Source organism: Pongo abelii, chromosome 9, assembly GCF_028885655.2.
Source record: "Pongo abelii isolate AG06213 chromosome 9, NHGRI_mPonAbe1-v2.0_pri, whole genome shotgun sequence".
In the NCBI taxonomy this organism is placed as follows: domain Eukaryota; kingdom Metazoa; phylum Chordata; class Mammalia; order Primates; family Hominidae; genus Pongo; species Pongo abelii.
Genome location: NC_071994.2, coordinates 89,412,149 through 89,430,323, shown reverse-complemented (window position 1 = coordinate 89,430,323; position 18,175 = coordinate 89,412,149). Strand labels below are relative to the sequence as shown.

General features: G+C 32.9%; 1 protein-coding gene across 7 annotated transcripts in view; it reads right to left on the bottom strand.

Annotated features, from left to right (window-relative positions):
• Positions 1–18,175, bottom strand: part of TMEM135 (transmembrane protein 135) — a 354,542-nt gene that overhangs the window by 70,611 nt on the left and 265,756 nt on the right. For all 7 annotated transcript variants that reach the window (XM_054524881.2, XM_054524880.2, XM_024255711.3 and 4 more), the window contains one exon: positions 8,667–8,713. In XM_054524881.2, coding sequence (XP_054380856.1) covers positions 8,667–8,713 — 47 coding nt within the window. The remainder of the gene's footprint in view (positions 1–8,666; positions 8,714–18,175) is intronic.

The following is an 18,175-nucleotide window of genomic DNA, read 5'->3' as shown; positions in this document are numbered from 1 at the left end:
ATCATAATATATAAAATATCGTTCTTATTTTGGGTCACATCAAAAACATTCGAAAGACACTATGTCGTATTCAATCCTCACAGCCCTACCTATGAGGCCCACATGTTAATTTGCACTTTTCATAATGAGGTAAATGAGGTATAGCAAAGTTATGTAATTTGTCTAAAGTCAGACAGCTAGTGTGACAGCTAATAGCAGCCCCTAAATTTAACAAGGTATTTATGATGCCTCTTGCCACTACTCTGGCCTCTGCTTTACTGACTCCTTTCCTACTGCCTATGCTTCAAACATCAAGATTCTCCAGTCCATATTTGGAACACTTTTTCTTACTCTCCATATTCTCACTACAGAACACTATCAACCTGCATGGTTTAAACTAATATCTACATGCTGATAACTCCTAAATTTCTATCCCTGGCCCAGATTATCACCTGAGCTCTGAATACCCAACTGATACCCATTGTTTCTCTAGCTGAATGTCATAAAAGAACCTCAGCCTCAGTATTTGCAAAGCTTGTATTCAATTTTCACACATTTTTCCTATTTTATAATTCACTTACCTTCCAGCGTTTTTCCTCTTCCTCATCCAAGCAGCAATCCTCATACCTCAGATAAACCTACCCTCCACCGTATCATTGCCATAAGCTTGGGTCAAGTCCTCACCATTTCTCTGCTGGATAACTGCAACAGCATCCCCTATTACCTGTGATATACCCCCTCCAAATCCCAAATTCACTCTCTGCATTGCTGCAAGTAATCCTTTTACAATAAAATCGAATTATTTAAGGCACATCTCCTAACTCTGAATACAACTTTTAACCTCTAAATTCTGTATATAATTTAATTTTTTTAGGCTAGGTTCTTGTGTATTTTTAAGCAATATTTTTTTTAAAAGAAGCTAAGACCATATGTTTGGCCATAAAACAAGTCTTAAAAAAATTCAAAAACTTGAAATCATATCAAGTCTCTTCTCTGACCAGAATGGAATAAAACTAGAAGTCAATAACAAAGGAAACTTTGGAAACTACACATAGACATTAAACAATACACTCCTGAGTGACCAATGAAGAAATTAAGAGGAAAATTTAAAAATTTCTTCAAACAAATGAAAATGGAAACACAACAAACCAAAATCTATGAAATACAGTGAAAGCAATACTAAGAGAAAAGTTTGTAATAAGCACCTACATCAAAAAGCAGAAAAACTTTGAGCAAACAACCTGACAATACATCTTAAAGAACTGGTAAAGCAAGAGCAAACCAAGCCCAAAATTAGCAGAAGAAAATAATATCAAAGTAGAAATAAAAGAAATACACACAAAAATACAAAAGATCAACAAAATGAAAAGTTGGTTTTTTGAAAAGATAAACAGAATTACAGCAGAAATGCAAATGCTCCTAAGAGACTATAATGATCAACTACATGCCAATAAATTGGAATACCTTCAAGAAATGAATACATTCCTAGACACACACAATCTACCAAAATTTAACCATGAAGAATTCCAAAACCTGAATAGACCAACGACAAAGGATGAGATTGAAGCTGTAATAAAAAGTCTCCCAGCAAAGAAAAGTCCAGAACCTGATAGTTTCACTGCAGAATTTTACTATGACAACTAATACCAATCCTATTCAAACTATTCTAAAAATAAACGAGGAAAGAATACTTCCAAACTCATTCTATGAGGACAGTAGTACCCTGATACCAAAACCAAAGACATAGCAATAAAAGAAAACTACAGATCAATATATCTGATGAACACTGATACAAAAATCCTCAACAAAATACTAGCAAACCAAATTAAACAGCACAGTAAAAAGATAACTCACCATGAAAAACTGGGATTTATCCCAGGGATGCAAGGATGGTTCAACATATGCAAATCAGTACTAAGTGAAAGCAGTACTGAGAGAAAAGTTATAACAGTAAGCACATCAAAAAAGCAGAAAAACTTTAAACAACCTAACAATGCATCTTAAAGAACTAGAAAAGAGCAAACCAAGCCCAAAATTAGCAGAAGAAAATAATAAATATCAAAGTGGAAATAAATGAAATACACACAAAAAATACAAAAGATCAACAAGACGAAAAGTTGGTTTTTTTGAAAAGATAAATCAATCAATGTGATACATCATATAAACTATGAAAAACAAAAAACATATGCTCATTTCAATTGATGCTGGAAAAGCACTTAACAAAATTCAACATCTTTTCATGATAAAAACCCTCAAAAACCTGGGTATCAAAGGAATATACTTCCACATAATAACAGTCACATACAACAGACCCACAGATAGTATCATACTGAATGAGAAAAAACTGAAAGGCTTTCTTCTAAGATCTGGAACACAATAGGGATGCCCACTTTCACGACTGTTATTCAACATAGTACTGAAAGTATTAGCTAGAGCAATCAGACAAGAGACAGAAATGAAATTCAAATTGGAAACAAAGAAGTTAACTTATCCTTCTCTGCAGATGATAGACATGGAAAAACCTAAAGACTCTACCAAAAACTATTAGAATAAACAAATTCAGTAAAGTTGCAGGATCCAAATCAACATACTAAAATCAGTAGCATTTCTATATCCCAACAGTGAACATTCTGAAAAATAAATCAAGAAAGTAATCCCATTTACAATAGCTACAAATACAATTAAATACCTAGGAATTAACCAAAGAAATGGAAGATCTCTACAATGAAAACTATAAAACACTGATGCAAGAAATTAAAGAGGACACCAAAAAATAAAAAGATTTCCATGTTCATGGATTATAAGAATCAGTATTGTCAAAATGTCCACACTACCCAAAGCAATCTACAGATTCAGTATAATCCTATCAAAATGCCAATGACAGTCTTCATAGAAATAGAAAAACAAATCATATAATTTATATGGAACCACAAATGACCCAAAATAGCCAAAGCTATCCTAAGCAAGAAGAACAAAATTGGAAGAATCACATTACCTGACTTCAAATTATACTACAATTACACTACTTCTTCAAAAGAAGACATACAAATGGCAAGCAGGTATATAAGAAGGTGCTCAACATCACTGATCATCAGAGAAATGCAAATCAAAACTACAATGAGGTATCACCTCACCCTAGTTAAAATGGCTTTTATCCAAAAGACAGGCAATAACAAATGCTATGAGAAGATGTGAAGAAAAGGGAACCCTTGTACACTGTTGGTGGCAATGTAAATTAGTACAACCACTATGGAGAATAGTTTGGAGGTTTCTCAAAGAACTAAAAATAGAACTACAATATGAACCAGCAATCTCACTGCTAGGTATATTCCCAAAAGAAAGCAAATCAGTATATCAAAGAGATATCAAGCACTCTCACATTTATTGCAGCATTATTCACAACAGCCAAGATTTGCAAGCAATATAAGTTCCCATCAACACACGAATGGATAAAGAAAATATAGTACACACACACGATGGAATGCTATTCAGCTATTTTTATTTTTTTTAAAAAAGGCTATCATTTGCAGCAACATGGATGGGACTCAAGGACTTTAAGTAAAATAAGCCAGGAAAACAAAGAGAAAAATCACATGTTCTCCCTCATTTATGAAAGCTAAAAATTAAGACAATTGAACTCATGGAGATAGAGAGTAGAATAAGGGTTACCAGAGGCTGAAAAAAGTAGTGGTGGGGCAGGGTGGAGGTAGTGGAGATGGTTAATGAGTACAAAAATATAGTTAGATACAAAGAATAAGACCTACTATTTGATAGCACAACAGGGTGACTACAGTCAACAATAATTTATTGTACATTTAAAAATAACTAAAAATATAATTAGAATGTTTGTAACACAGAGAAATGATAAATGCTTGGGGCAATGAATCATTTATCCTGATGTGACAGTTAGGTATGCACTGTATGCCTGTATCAAAACATCTCATGGATCCCATATATATATACACCTACTACCTACCTATAAAAATTAAAAATTTTAAAAATTAAAAATAAACATAGAACTGAATTAACATTAAAGACCTTTCACTTAAAAATCAGTAAATGGTTTAAAGGCCAAACCATTTTTTTTATTTGCTTCTAAAGTTATCTCTAATACACTAAGGTACACTTATATAAAGATGTTCAAGAATAATCACAAGTCTTTTACTCAAGATTTGCAGGTTGTCCAGCCAATAAATAGTCTGGTTTTCTTAAATAGATGAACTAAATCTACACCTTGAGACTAATAAAATCATTTATTTATGCCTTCACAGAGAATTGATTAGAATTCTCAAATGGCAAAAAGAAATAATGTTTCTAAAAGTTTAAAGTATAACAATAAACTCTAACTTACACTGACTTCTAACTAAAAATGCCATCCTGCACAATGTTGACATCAGATTATTTAAGATATTTCTACTGTGAATCAGTCCCATATAGTCTATAGATTAACTGCTATGACAAGTTGGAACCATTCAATCTATATGTTAAAATAAACTTGGATTTGTTGTTGCTTTTGCAAAGGCATGTGGAAAGAATTTCTAGCTGGTACTTACTAGGTTGGGATTGAAGGAGTTATAATACACTTTACAGTACTACTTTAAATTTATCTATAAAAATTATGCTGAACTACTTCCTTTCTCTCAAATATTCCTCATAGACAGATACCTAATGGAGAATATAAAATCAATGAATTAATATTTTAAAATGTTGCATTTTTATTTTTTATGTGTGAGTAGGGTTAAGTGCAATAGTTTTGATGTTTGTTGTTGATTCTTTCTTTTGCTTCTTAATTAAAAGATTTAGTGATCAAAAAAACTGATTTCTTTTTCCACATGACTGTTGGGAAGACCCCAAACAATCTGAATGAAAAATTATGATGAATGCAAACTGCTTTGCCCATAAATACATATTTGGAAGTAAAGAAATTATTTCAAGGGGTGCATGAGACCAAATTTTCTAAAAAGTTTTTAGATATGACTTCTGCTTGGCCCAAATCGATAGAAACAAACGATGCCCTAAGGTACAGCAATGACAATAGCATACATAATAATAATGTGATTGAACAAAGGAGGTAAAACTATTATGAAGAATGCCCACTGAGATTAGACAAAAAGCTCTTTCAAAACATCCTCAGGATATGTTCCACCTTCCCTTGTAATCCATTTCCTAACAGAATCCATAGCATGTATGGGTATCAAGAGACACTTGTGATGGCTAGCTACATGGCTGGCAGGCCAGCTGACCAGAACAGAACTAGAGCTCTCTCCTCACACATTACCGTTTCCCAGCCCAAGCCTTTGAATCATTTCACATTACACACCAGAAGTAAGTGGATGATTCCATTTGAACATAAGCCTTACTTCTGGTGCATAATATGAAAATCTGATTATAACATATGAGATAATATATGTAAAATAACTATTAAAATACTATTAAGAGCTATGTAAAAGTAAGTTATTTCATTACACATTATAGTTTTCACATAGTTTTCAATATCAAAAATGTGTTGCTTTTAAGTAAATTCATAGTATAGTCATCACATCTTGTGACATCTTTGGAAAATATTTATGAAACTACTTCTCAAGTTCTTTCTTTGAAAAAAAAAAACTGGCATATTTTCTTTTTATTGAAAGCAGGCCTCATTTCCCCATTTCCCCTTTGCCCATTTACAGATTAGGATAAAAACACAAGTTGACTTATTTCAAATATAAAATTCTTCCCTATCCTCTTCTCAAAGGAGGTTACCATAAATGGAGTCCTGGGGACAATATCATTTGACTATCCAACTTCATGAAATTAGATTTAACATAATTGTTAATAAATGAAACAAATGTGTCCTCAAATGTATGTATTTATAATAAAATTTAATTTTAAAATAAAATATTCAAATGCAATTGGACCTGCCAAGTGTTATGTACAATAGTGTTTGTTCATTCCCAACACAAGCTAGCATGCAGACAAATCTAATATTGTTTTGTTTGGTTGTAATACATTATAAATTGTTTGATTTTACCATTTACCAAATCTCTGTTGTTGAGCTATTCAAACTAACTTCTGCCAAGAACACCGAATTTGGTGATAGTACTTCTTTTAGGAGAAAAACAACTCTTTTCCTCAGAAAATTAAAAGTGTTTATTTTGGCACTTAAACCCTGTATTGAGCCTTCTGGAAAGTATTTTAAACTGTTGTTTTTAACCTAGACTTGTGACTGAAACAGGAAAAGGTTCCGTAGCTCTGCACCAAAACACATATTTATAGGGTTGATTTTCTTTCTACACCAAAAATACTGGGTTGATGGCAGCAGTTTTCAAAACATAATTTCCTAGACCCATGCTATAGATTGGGTCTTTATTGGTGTACTTAACAAATGATTTATTTTTAAACCTCAAAAACTTCTGACGACTAAGAAATGCTACACATTAATCACATAAGTCTTTAAGTGCCACAATGGGAAAGATTTTAAATACCTGTTCTGTTAGGAATTTTCACGAAAAAGAAAATTTACTTGAGATTGGACTTTCTTCTTGTGTATGTCAACAAGTTATGTTTCTAGTTTTTAAGCTTTTTATGATTGCATTTTTCCTATTGGGTATGCTATATCTTCAGGCTAGATAGAACATAAAAATATAAAGACAAACTATGTGAACTTTTTGAAATATTGTCCTAATAATGTGTCTGAATACAATTAAGAAGTTTTTAGAAATCAATGAGTCATTGTTCATAACTCCCACAACCCACCTTTAAATTATTAAAATATAGGAAAGAGGCCATAGGAAAAGTGTATTGCATATGAAGACACTGCGAAAGTAAAAAATAGATCAAACAATTTCACAAAGACAACCAGATAGCTCCAATAATTCTTCAGTCATTAATGACTGATATAAAATCCTATGCATCCTAATGACTGATACAAAATCCTTTGCAGTTCAAGTCCTCCCTACCTTGACTCCATCTATGTTTTCCCTTCTAAAAGCCTGGCTGTCTCTTTACGAGAATAATTACAGTAACATCACCATTTTTTATTTGCATATGACATTTTTTAAACTCAAAACAATTTAAAATTATATAATTGTGCTTTATAAAATGTTTATTAGGACATACTAGCAGGAAATTAGTGGTTTAAAAATCACATAATAGAGATTTGTGATCTCTATTATGTGATCCAGCAATCCCACTGCTGGGTATTTACTCAAAATAAAGCAAATCAATATATCGAAGAGATATCTGTACTCCCATGTTTGTTGCAGCACTGGTCACAATAGCAAAATTTGGAAGCAGGCTAAGTGTCCACTGACAGATGAATAAATAAATAAAATATGGTACATAATATACAATGGAGTATTATTCAGCCATAAAAAAGAATGAGATCCTGTCATCTGCAACATAGATGGAACTGGAGATCATTATGTTACGTGAATTAAGCCAGGCACAGAAAGGAAAATGTCACATGTTCTCACTTATTTGTGGGATCTAAAAATCAAAACAATTGAACTCGTGGACATAGAGAGTAGAATGATGGTTACCAGAGGGTGGTAAGAGTAGTGGGGAGTAGGGAGAGGTGGGGGTGATTAATGGGTATAGAAAAAGAAAGAATGAGACCTACTATTTGATAGCACAACAGGGTGACTATAGTCAATAATAAATTGTACATTTTTAAATAACTAAGAGTGTAAATTGGACTGTTTGTAACACAAAGGATAATAGCATTTGATTATTATTCATCATATCCCTGTACCAAAACATCTCATGTACAACTAATATGTACCCACAAAAATTGAAAATAAAAATGTTTTAAAAAATTCTGGTATGGCTGGATTGTTTTATTCTTTAAAGAAATATATCTACTAAATATATCCTACTAAAAATCCGCAACTGTCTTTGTTAATTAAGCACAGATTTTAATTTGAAAAGCCTGGTCCCGTCTGCTAAGATTGAATTTTGCTAGATCCATAAATATAAAAAAAAGATCAATTCAAATGAGGGCAATAAGAGTAAAATAAATGGAAATTAATTGGTATCACTAAAAATAAAGAAATAAAGATTATAAAAGAGGGGACTCTCCCTAATCAAAAATCATTCGCACACTGCTGGGATTATACGAAGATGACAGAAATCCTTCTTACTGGCATTTAAATCTTGGCCCTCCATTTTAACACTCTTTCCCCTTAGCCCCCAACAAACCTGAGAACAGTGTCAATGAAAAGTACAACTTTGACATTATAACAAACAATATTTTACAGACTATCATTAATGTGCTAGGTTATCTTTGCAGAAGGCTTAGATAGAGCTCTACTGTCATTTTTTCTTATCTAAATGTAAAATGTTGATTGTTTTATAAGCAGAGTGAAAAATACCTAGGTATTTACATACAATCAGGTCCATAAAAGATAAAAATTCACTTATCGGGATTTGAGTCCTATTAATTGACATATTCAACTTTCTAGGATGAACTTACAAATAGAATGGGGGGTGGGGGGAATAAGTCTTCCTTCCCTCTCTTTCTCTTTTCTTAACTCAGGAAGGAGCAATGATTTATCTCTGTCCACTCTGGGCGGGGGTGCGGGGGGGCAGGTAGTACACTGCTTGTAAGGGATAATTATTTGGAGAATACTTTAGTTTCACGGTTGATGAAATTACAAAGAGATACTGTTTGGGGTATTAAAGTAAATAAGTATAACAGAACATACCTGAAAAAGAACATGTACATGGCAGCTGTGATGCAAAACAAAAGGACCTGTAACGAAGAGAAAATACATTACTTGCAAAAGAACACTGACATCACCATTTGAGTGACTCATAAAAGCAAAATACTATTAAATCTTGTGCCTGAAACAATAAAAGGATATACGAACCAGTCACACGCATTTCATATTCCTCAACCTTTCATATAAACCAAGCTTGTTCAACCTGCAGCCTGCAGGCTGCATGAGCCCCAAGACAGCTTTGAATGTGGTCCAACACAATTTGTAAACTTTCTTTAAACATTGTGATTTTTTTGCAATTTTTTTTTTTAGTTCATCAACTATCATTAGTGTTAGTGTATTTCAAGTATTGCCCAAGACAATTTTTATTCTTCCAGTGTGGCCCAGAAAAGCTAAAAGATTGGACATCCCTAATATAGCCTATATCAGGAGAATAAATTGCAATACTTATATGTAACTATCATCATGTATATAATTATATATAATACATACATATATAGACCGGATAGAAGGGTAACAGGGTTCACAAAAAAGGGAACAGCTAATTTTTAACTGTCTGTTAGAATGCCTAAACATGCAAGCTTAACTTAAAAACAAGGACAACAGCTTTTGTATAATCAGTTCAGTGAATAAATCAGAAAGGTTATTAACTATGATATGAAGATGACCAGATCTTCTAATGTAAAATACAGTCCAGTTGTCAACCAATTCTAATCAATAAGAAACGCTCATAAAAATACAATATTCCTTTGTGGAATACAGACTAGCTATAAAAGTAATTCCTCTAGAAGCAGGCATAAGAACATCCGAAATGATGGTCTCAAAAACATCATAGTAAACACAACATATTAAGATGGTATGTTGAAGGAACCCAGAACTCCAGTCCTGACTAATGTCTTAGTTATACCAAAAAAAAACAGATTAGAAAAGTTGTTTTAAATCATAAAAATTAAAATTGTAGAATGCATTCTTATGATAAAAAACAACAGTACAAATTAAGCCTAAGAATCGTCAATGGCCTCACATCACAGACAAATAAGATATGAACTTTCTTTCAATTGTGAAAGGGTGACCACAAGAACAGAAATGAAAACACTGCAAAAAATGTTTTGCTATTTCTAACACAAATAATTTCTAGTCAACCTGATGAAAGCATGGTAGTTTTGCCATTACAAATCAAGCTTGACAAGTTTGCTGTCTTAGCCTAAGATAAGCATTATACATACAGCCTGAATGACTTAGAAATATATAAATATACCAATGAAAAACAGGATTGTTATCAATTAATATGAAGTAAATATTATATATATTTATGTAACATTTTATATCTATAAAATCTCTTTCTGTGCCAAACACACATACTCTTCTCCCCTCCCTCTTTCCCTCCTTCCTTCCTCTCTCCATCTCTCTTCTCCACTGACTTAAAACACCCTATCCGTGATGCATAAGGTTCATTTTACCATTTCACTGTTTTTAGAAACATAACTTAAAGCATGTAAAATAATTTTCAGTTATTTCTAATTGATTATAAATTAAAGTATAAGCGGGTTTATTTACTGGTTATAATTTGCCTAACAAAACCCAGTCATGATACTCAATTTTTTTTAATTTCTCTATCATTCAATCCCCGTTGGACAATGTCATCCTTCCCAGATGTTCAATGCTTCAGACTTTTCCTGCACTAATAAGTGTCCCCCTTGCAGATCACACTAAAAACCTCTCTAGAAGTATCCCACAAATCTTTCACACACTCTTCATCTTCTCTAAATATCCAAAGTCTGCCTTCCCTCAAAATGTTGCCAGGTTCTATCCTAATATGCTAACCTATCTGTGTTCATACTAAACTGATAATTATCTTTACAAATAACACACTTGAAACTGAGAAAAAGTACAACGTTTAAGAACTCAAGCTTTAGAGTAAGATAGATCTTGGTTTGAATCCTAGTTCTGTGTAACTCTAGATACTTTATATAATTTCCCTAAACCTTAGATCCCTTATCTATAAACTGAGAATAATATCATACTTTGAATTATTTAGAAGAATTAGTGAGATGATGCATATAAAAGTGGAGACATCAGCAGACTGTTTTTATCTTGTTTTGTTACCCCTAAACCTTAGATCCCTTATCTACAAACTGAGAATAATATCATACTTTGAATTATTTAGAAGAATTAGTGAGACGATGCATATAAAAGTGGAGACATCAGCAGACTGTTTTTATCTTGTTTTGTTACTGACATAAGTGATCTAGATAGAAAAACCTAACCCAGAGACATAAATCTGGAAAGAAATTATTTTTAATCAGGTAGCCCTTTTGAAATCTCTAATATCACCAATAATTAGGAGAATAAATCAAAAGGATATTACAGTGCAATTGACTGATTCATTAAACAAATATTTATTGAATTCCTACTACGTGTCAGGCACTGTCCTAAAACTTAGAACAAGGCACAAAATGGACAAAAGTCTTTGCCCTCATGGAACTTATCTTCTAGCCAGGTGAGAGAATATATTTTTAAAAAGATGTATGTTAGACAGTATTAGGAGTTTTGGAGATAAATAAAGTAGAATAAGGAAAAAGAAATACAAAAGACTAGGGATTGTTATTTTATACAAAGTGGTCAAAGAAGAAGAGACTTGTTAGCAGAGACACTATAAGAGAAAAGCCAGAGGACCATATGCATACAGCCACTGGAAGGATTTTGGATTTTATCAAGAAAGATGGGAACTTAATGCAAAATACGTTTGTTATTATTTTAGTTAAAGATGCTAAAAACAGCATTTCATTTTTAGCTAAGTTTTTAAAAAGTTTTTAAAACTGTGCTAGTTTATCATTGTGACTTTCACAAAGTATTTTTCCAAATAAATCTAAATCCACAGTTAAATAATGAAGAATATTTTCTCTGTGTTTGAGATTACAGAATTTTAGAGCTAAGAGAAATTTTGAAACAAACCATCATATTTTTCATCAGGAAACTCAGATCCTGAAAAGGTAAGTGATATGCCCATACTCACTGAGCTAGCTGTATCTTACATTCCTTCATTAAAAAAATATTGGCCAAGTGGTTACTCTGTATCTGCTAGATAGAGAGGATATTTAAATATAATTCTGACCCTCAAGGACATTACAGGATACTGTAGTCCAATACTGTAGTTACTGGACACGTGTGGCTATCTAAACGATTTAATAGCTTTATTGAGGTATAATTAATATAAATTGTACATATTTAAAGTGTACAATTTCATAAGTTTCAACATAGCTATATACCTGTAAAATAATCATCATAAGCAAAATAATAAACATATTCACCCAAAAAGCTGCTTATAGTATTCTCCCATTATTTGTTGGACGGTAAATCTACCTTTCTTTGGCTTGATGTTAGCTCTCTTGTAGTTTTAACTGATTGGGGTCTTTATATTTGAAGTGCATTGCTTGTAGGCAGCATATAATAGTTTCCTGCTTTTTTATCCTATCAGAAAATCTTTGTGTCTTAATTGAGATATTTAGACTATTTACATTTAATGTGATTATTGGTATGCTTACATTTTAATCTATCATCTTGCTATTTATTTGTCTACTTGTCTCTTACTGTTTTTTCCCCTCCTTTCTGCCCCTTTTAGATTAACTGAGTTTTTGTTTTGTTTTGTTTTGTTTTTTGAGACGGAGTCTCGCACTGTCACCAGGCTGAAGTGCAGTGGTGTGATCTCGGCTCACTGCAACCTCCGCCTCCCAGGTTCAAGCAATTATCCTGCTTCAGCCTCCCCAGTAGCTGGGATTACAGGCATGTGCCACCACACCCAGCTAATTTTTGTATTTTTAGTAGAGATGGGGTTTCACCATGTCGGCCAGGCTGGTCTCAAACTCCTGACCTCAGGTGATCTGCCCGCCTTGGCCTCTGAAAGTGCTGGGATTACAGGTATAAGCTACTGCCCCCAGTAACTGAGTATTTTTCAATAATTCCATTTTATTCCCTTTGTTGGCTTATTTTAGTGTTGGTTTTATGGTTTATAGTACACATCTTTAAATTGTCTATATTCAAATGACATTATACTACTTAACATACAGAATACAAATCTTCCAATAATGTATTTCCATTTCTCCCCTCGACCTTTGTGCTATTATTGTCATCCATAGTGCATGTATGTACAGATACATCTAAATTCATCATATTTTAATCACTTTGACTTAAAAATGTAGGTCTGCAAAAAGTTTTTTCATTTTGTTTTGAAAGATACTTTTGCTGGGTATAGAATTCTAGGTTGATGGATCCTTCTGTTTCAGTGGTTTACAAATGTCACTCCATTGTCTTTTCACAATTTGATTATGATGTGCCTGGGGTAGTCTTCAAAATATTTCCTGTAGTAGGAATTATTAGGCTACTTGTATCTGTGGGTTTACAGTTTCTATTAAATTTGAGTAATTTTCAGTCATTATTTCATCATTATTTTTTCTTCTCCTTTCTCCTCTGCTTCAAGAACTCCAACTACATGAATAGGTTACCCACAACTCACAGATGTTATCTTTATTTGGTGATTAAAAAAGAAAAGACAAAAGCTTGACCAGGCGCAGTGGCTCATCCCTGTAATCCCAGGACTTTGGGAGGCCGAGGTTGTCAGATCACTTGAGGTCAGGGGTTCATGACCAGCCTGTCCAACATGGCAAAACCCTGTCGCCACTAAAAATACAAAAATTAGTCATCATGGTGCACATCTGTAATTTCAGCTACTTGGGAGACTGAGACATGACAATTGCTTGAACCCAGGAAACAGAGGTTGCAGTGAGTGAGACGGCACCACTGCACTGCAGCCTGGGTGATGGAATGAGAATCTGCCTCAAAAAGAAAAAAAAAAAAGTCTCTTTTCTCTCAATACATTATGCTAAGTGAAAGAGGCCAATCACAAAGACCAATTTTGTATGATATTCTTAATATAAAATTCCAGAACAGGCAAGTCCACCTACAGAAAGTAGAACAGTGGTGGCCTAGAGTTGGAGGAGTAAGGGGTGATGGAGAGGAACTACTAAGACCATTTTAGATGGTCTCTATTCTTATGTCTTCAGGTTCACTAATATTTTATTCTGCAATGTATAATCTGCCATTAATATCATCCAGTAAGCTTTTCATCTCACAAATTTTAATTTTCACCTCCAGAAGTTTCATTTTTCCTTTTTCCCCCTATTTCCATATCTCTAACTTTTTGAAACTATAAAATTCAGTTATGATAACTCTTTTTAATGTCTTTACCTGCTAATTTAACATATTCATAAGTTCTCATTTGGCATTAATTTGCTGATTTATCTCTTCATTATGGCTCAAATTTTCCTATTTCTTATTGCATGGTGGTAATTTTTCACTGGCTGTCAGCCATTCTAAATTTTACCTTAATGGGTGTTGTCTATGTTTGTATTCCCATAAGTTTTCTTGAGCTTTGTTGTGAGACACAGTTAAGTTACTTGGAAATGGTTTGATCTTTTAAGGACTTGCTTTTAAGATATTTTAACAAGAAATGAAATCCAGGGATAATTACTCCCCATTACTAAGGTAAAACATTATGTGTACTTTACCCACTGCCATGTGAATCTTTGAGATTTTCCAGTCTGGCTAATAAAACAGTATTCCTATTCCTGTTTGAGTGCTAACTACTCAATTAAAAACCTCTAATTCTTCAGATTGTTCCTTCTTTGGCCTGAAGCAGTTTCCTCACATGTAAGCCCTACTCAGTAATCAGCTGAGTACTTTCCTCTCTAGTCCCCTGTTCTGTGAACTCTATCCAGCATGGTCCACCTACACTTTGAGCTTTATTTCCTCAACTCAGAAAGTCCTCTAGGTTTTGTCTGAGTGACCCTTCTTTGATCCATGCCTGGAAATTCTCTCTAGACAGTAAGCTTGGGTAACTGTAGAGCACATTTGTTTCCTATATCTCAGGGAACATTGTCCTTCAATATTTAATATCCAGGATCTTGCATACCATTTTTTCATAGACTTTGTTCATGTTTTTGATCAAGTTGTTTCCACTTTCCAACTGGAAGAGTAAATCCATCACGGGTATCAAATCATGACCGGAATCAGAGTGTGGTTATTTAAATTTAAATTAATTAAAATTAAATAATATTAAAATTTGTTTCCTCATTCACCCTAGCCATATCTCAAGTAATCAAAAGCCATATGCTTTAGTGGATACCATAACAGACAGAACAGGTATAGGTCATTCTCATCACTGCAAAAAGTTCTATTGGACATCTCTAGACAGTGAATGACATTTTCACTGTGTATTACAGCAATGTTTTAGCACTTTACATATTTTAACTTTAGCTGCAAAGTATACATCTGCACATATATATACTTTACACTTTCTTGTGTAAATTGACACAAAAATTAATGATCATATCATTTAATTTGTTCACTTGTAGAAACAATATAATACTACCTATTACATATGCCACAAGGATTTATATATGATGTAACATACATAAAGCCTAATAGTGTGACTAGCACATCAGTGATGCTCAATACATGGTAACTTTTAACTTGAAAAAATTTCTCTATAATTCATTACCACTTCACAGCCATGGGGCAATATACTTCAGCAGGATAAGTAATTCTGAAATTGCTGTTTTCACTTTTTTTTTAATAGTTTTAAATTCAAAAAATAATATCAGTCATACTAAAACATGGATGAACCTCAAATACATTATGCTAAGTGAAAGAGGCCAATCACAAAGACCAATTATGTATGATATTCTTAATATAAAATTCCAGAACAGGCAAGTCCACCTACAGAAAGTAGAACAGTGGTGGCCTAGAGTTGGAGGAGTAAGGGGTGATGGAGAGGAACTACTAAGGGATGATGAAGAAGGACTGCTAATAGGTACAAGAATTCTTTGGGGGCAATGAAAAGGTTTTAAAATTAGATTGCAGGGTTGGATGCCACACAACTCAGTAAATATTTGAAAAACCCATGAAACTGATATATTAAACTGGTAAATCTTATAGCATATAAACTACACCTCAAAAAAGCTGTTAAACTTATACAAAAAAAGTAATGCATGTACATGATAAAAACAAAAATTCAAACAGAATAACAAATAACAACGAAAAGAAAGTTCCCTTCTAAGACTTTTGGACTTTTATAGAATTTTGTACGAGTATGTACGTACCTTTGTACATAGATACACATCGAATAAAGACATTGTCTTAAAGACATATACTTTTCAATTTTATATACACAAAGCATACACATATATGGATATGCTGAAGTTTATTTAAAGTCTCCTATGAATCCTTAGAGTGGATGCAATAAACATTTCTAAATACCAAAGTATACTTTGTAAACATCTCTGGAAGTGAATTCTTGTCAAAGGACAAGTACATTTTTAATTTCGACAAATATTGCCAAATGGACCTCCAAAGAAAACTATACCAATATATACTCCCCACAACAGCATATGAAAGTAGCTATTTCCTTACATTAGTTATTTTCCTATACCCATAAAAACTGTGTTTTATCAAACTGTTCTATCCTTGCCAATCTGATGGGTGAAAGAAATATTATTTCATATTATAGTTACATCCCTCTTATTAGTGAAGCTGAGCCTCCCAGGTTTATAATCCTTTTGTTTGTTTTTTTGGTTGGTTGGTTGGTTGGCTGGTTAAACTACTTTTTCATATGCTTTATTTTTGGTTGGGTTAATGGCCTTTTAGAAACCATTTTGTTTTTTGAAACTGAATATATTTATATGAAAACATGGAATTTTATTATTATCAACAAAAATATGGGTGGTTAAATAAAAGCAATCACATAAAAGAAACGTCAAAATGTATTAAGCCAATATAACATGAGGGTACAGAAAGTATAACAAATAATGTGCAAATAAAGTTCATTCAGCTGGAAAATAGTGTTTTCTCTCTGCAAAGACTTTGTAGGAAATGACAGATTTACAATATATTGTTTCCTGTTATAGGTCTTACAAAACTTTCAAGAAAAACTGTACTATTCTGTCATCACTATGTCATGTAGAATTACATGAAAACTATGCCTCACAAGCAGTAGCAAAGAAACAAAATCACAATATAGGAAGTCCTTAAAATAATCAGAAATATCAAAAATGTGAACATGACTGAAAGTAAACACAGCCTGTTAAAGAAAGTTGTTTTTACTATTTAAGCCTGAAAGTGGTTAAAACATATATCCATTTTAAATTCTACTAGAAAACTGAACACATGGTACATTTAACTATTTCCTACCACAGAACTCTTCTGCTTTTCATTAGTGTATTTCATTATTTGATTTTTGCACCTGATCACAGTGCCTGTGGCCATTCCTTCTTAAGTATCTCCAAAGACACTGGTGCTTAGTGACTAGTGAACCTAGCTAGCCTTCACTATTCACCAAGCTCATCTCCCGCCACATTCATTAAGATCCTCTTCCTTCCATGACTCAGATAAATACTGACACTCATTGCTCTTCTCAAGAAGAGCAATACACTTCCTCTTGCGCCGTCTGTACTTCATTCATATTTTAGCCATGTTTCTACCTATCCATTCAACAAAAATTAATCTGGTGTCACGTGTTTCTAATATTTTATAACTCTGCAACTTGAAAGGAGACAGATGTAGAAAGGTAAGCTCCGGATTCAGGAGCCTTCATGATCTTGAATAAAACAGAAAAGACAAGGAACCACAAGTTCTCATCCTCCTTCATTTATTTATTCAATATCTGCTATAGTCCCAGCACACTAGGGGAAAGTAACTACCTAATACTTGATTCTTGTTGCCCTGAAGAACATAGTTTGGTAGAAATGCAGGCATATTAACAGATCATTCCAATAGAATACAATAGGATAGAAGTATTTCTACTTCATCCTATAGGTGGCACTCACCAAAACATCTGATTATATTGTTATTTCAATTATTTAATATATTTAAGCAATGGTTTTGGTGTTGTTTGTATACTTTCTTTATATCTCTTACTTACTTAGAACACAAAGTCCCAGAGGGCAGAGTCTTTATATAACCACATATGTAGATACATTATTGATAATAAGAGTTTTTATAACATTAGTTTCTATTTAAAGAAACCATCTGTCAGGAAACTAAACAGTACTCCCATTCATATACTTTTTTAAAAGACTAAACTTTAGACTCTGCTAAGCATCTTCAACTTTTCTGAAAACAGACTATTGCATGGTCTCTTTGTGAATACAGCTCTTACCGAACAAGTAAGTATTATTATAATTTACAATGTGTGTTCAAAGTCAAAATATATGCAACATGTCATTATCATAATATTTATGTGTCTTATATGTAATTTTAAACAACACTATCCTAAAGTTAAATAGCTATGTATTGCTATATAACAAATTTTTAAAATCATTGTTTAATTAAAATCTCCCATAATATACAGTCCATTTTTTTAATTATTTCATTTGTTTTGGATTAGCAGCTTTACCTAATTTTTCTATGTTTCTATTCCTTGATAAAACAAATACAGGGAA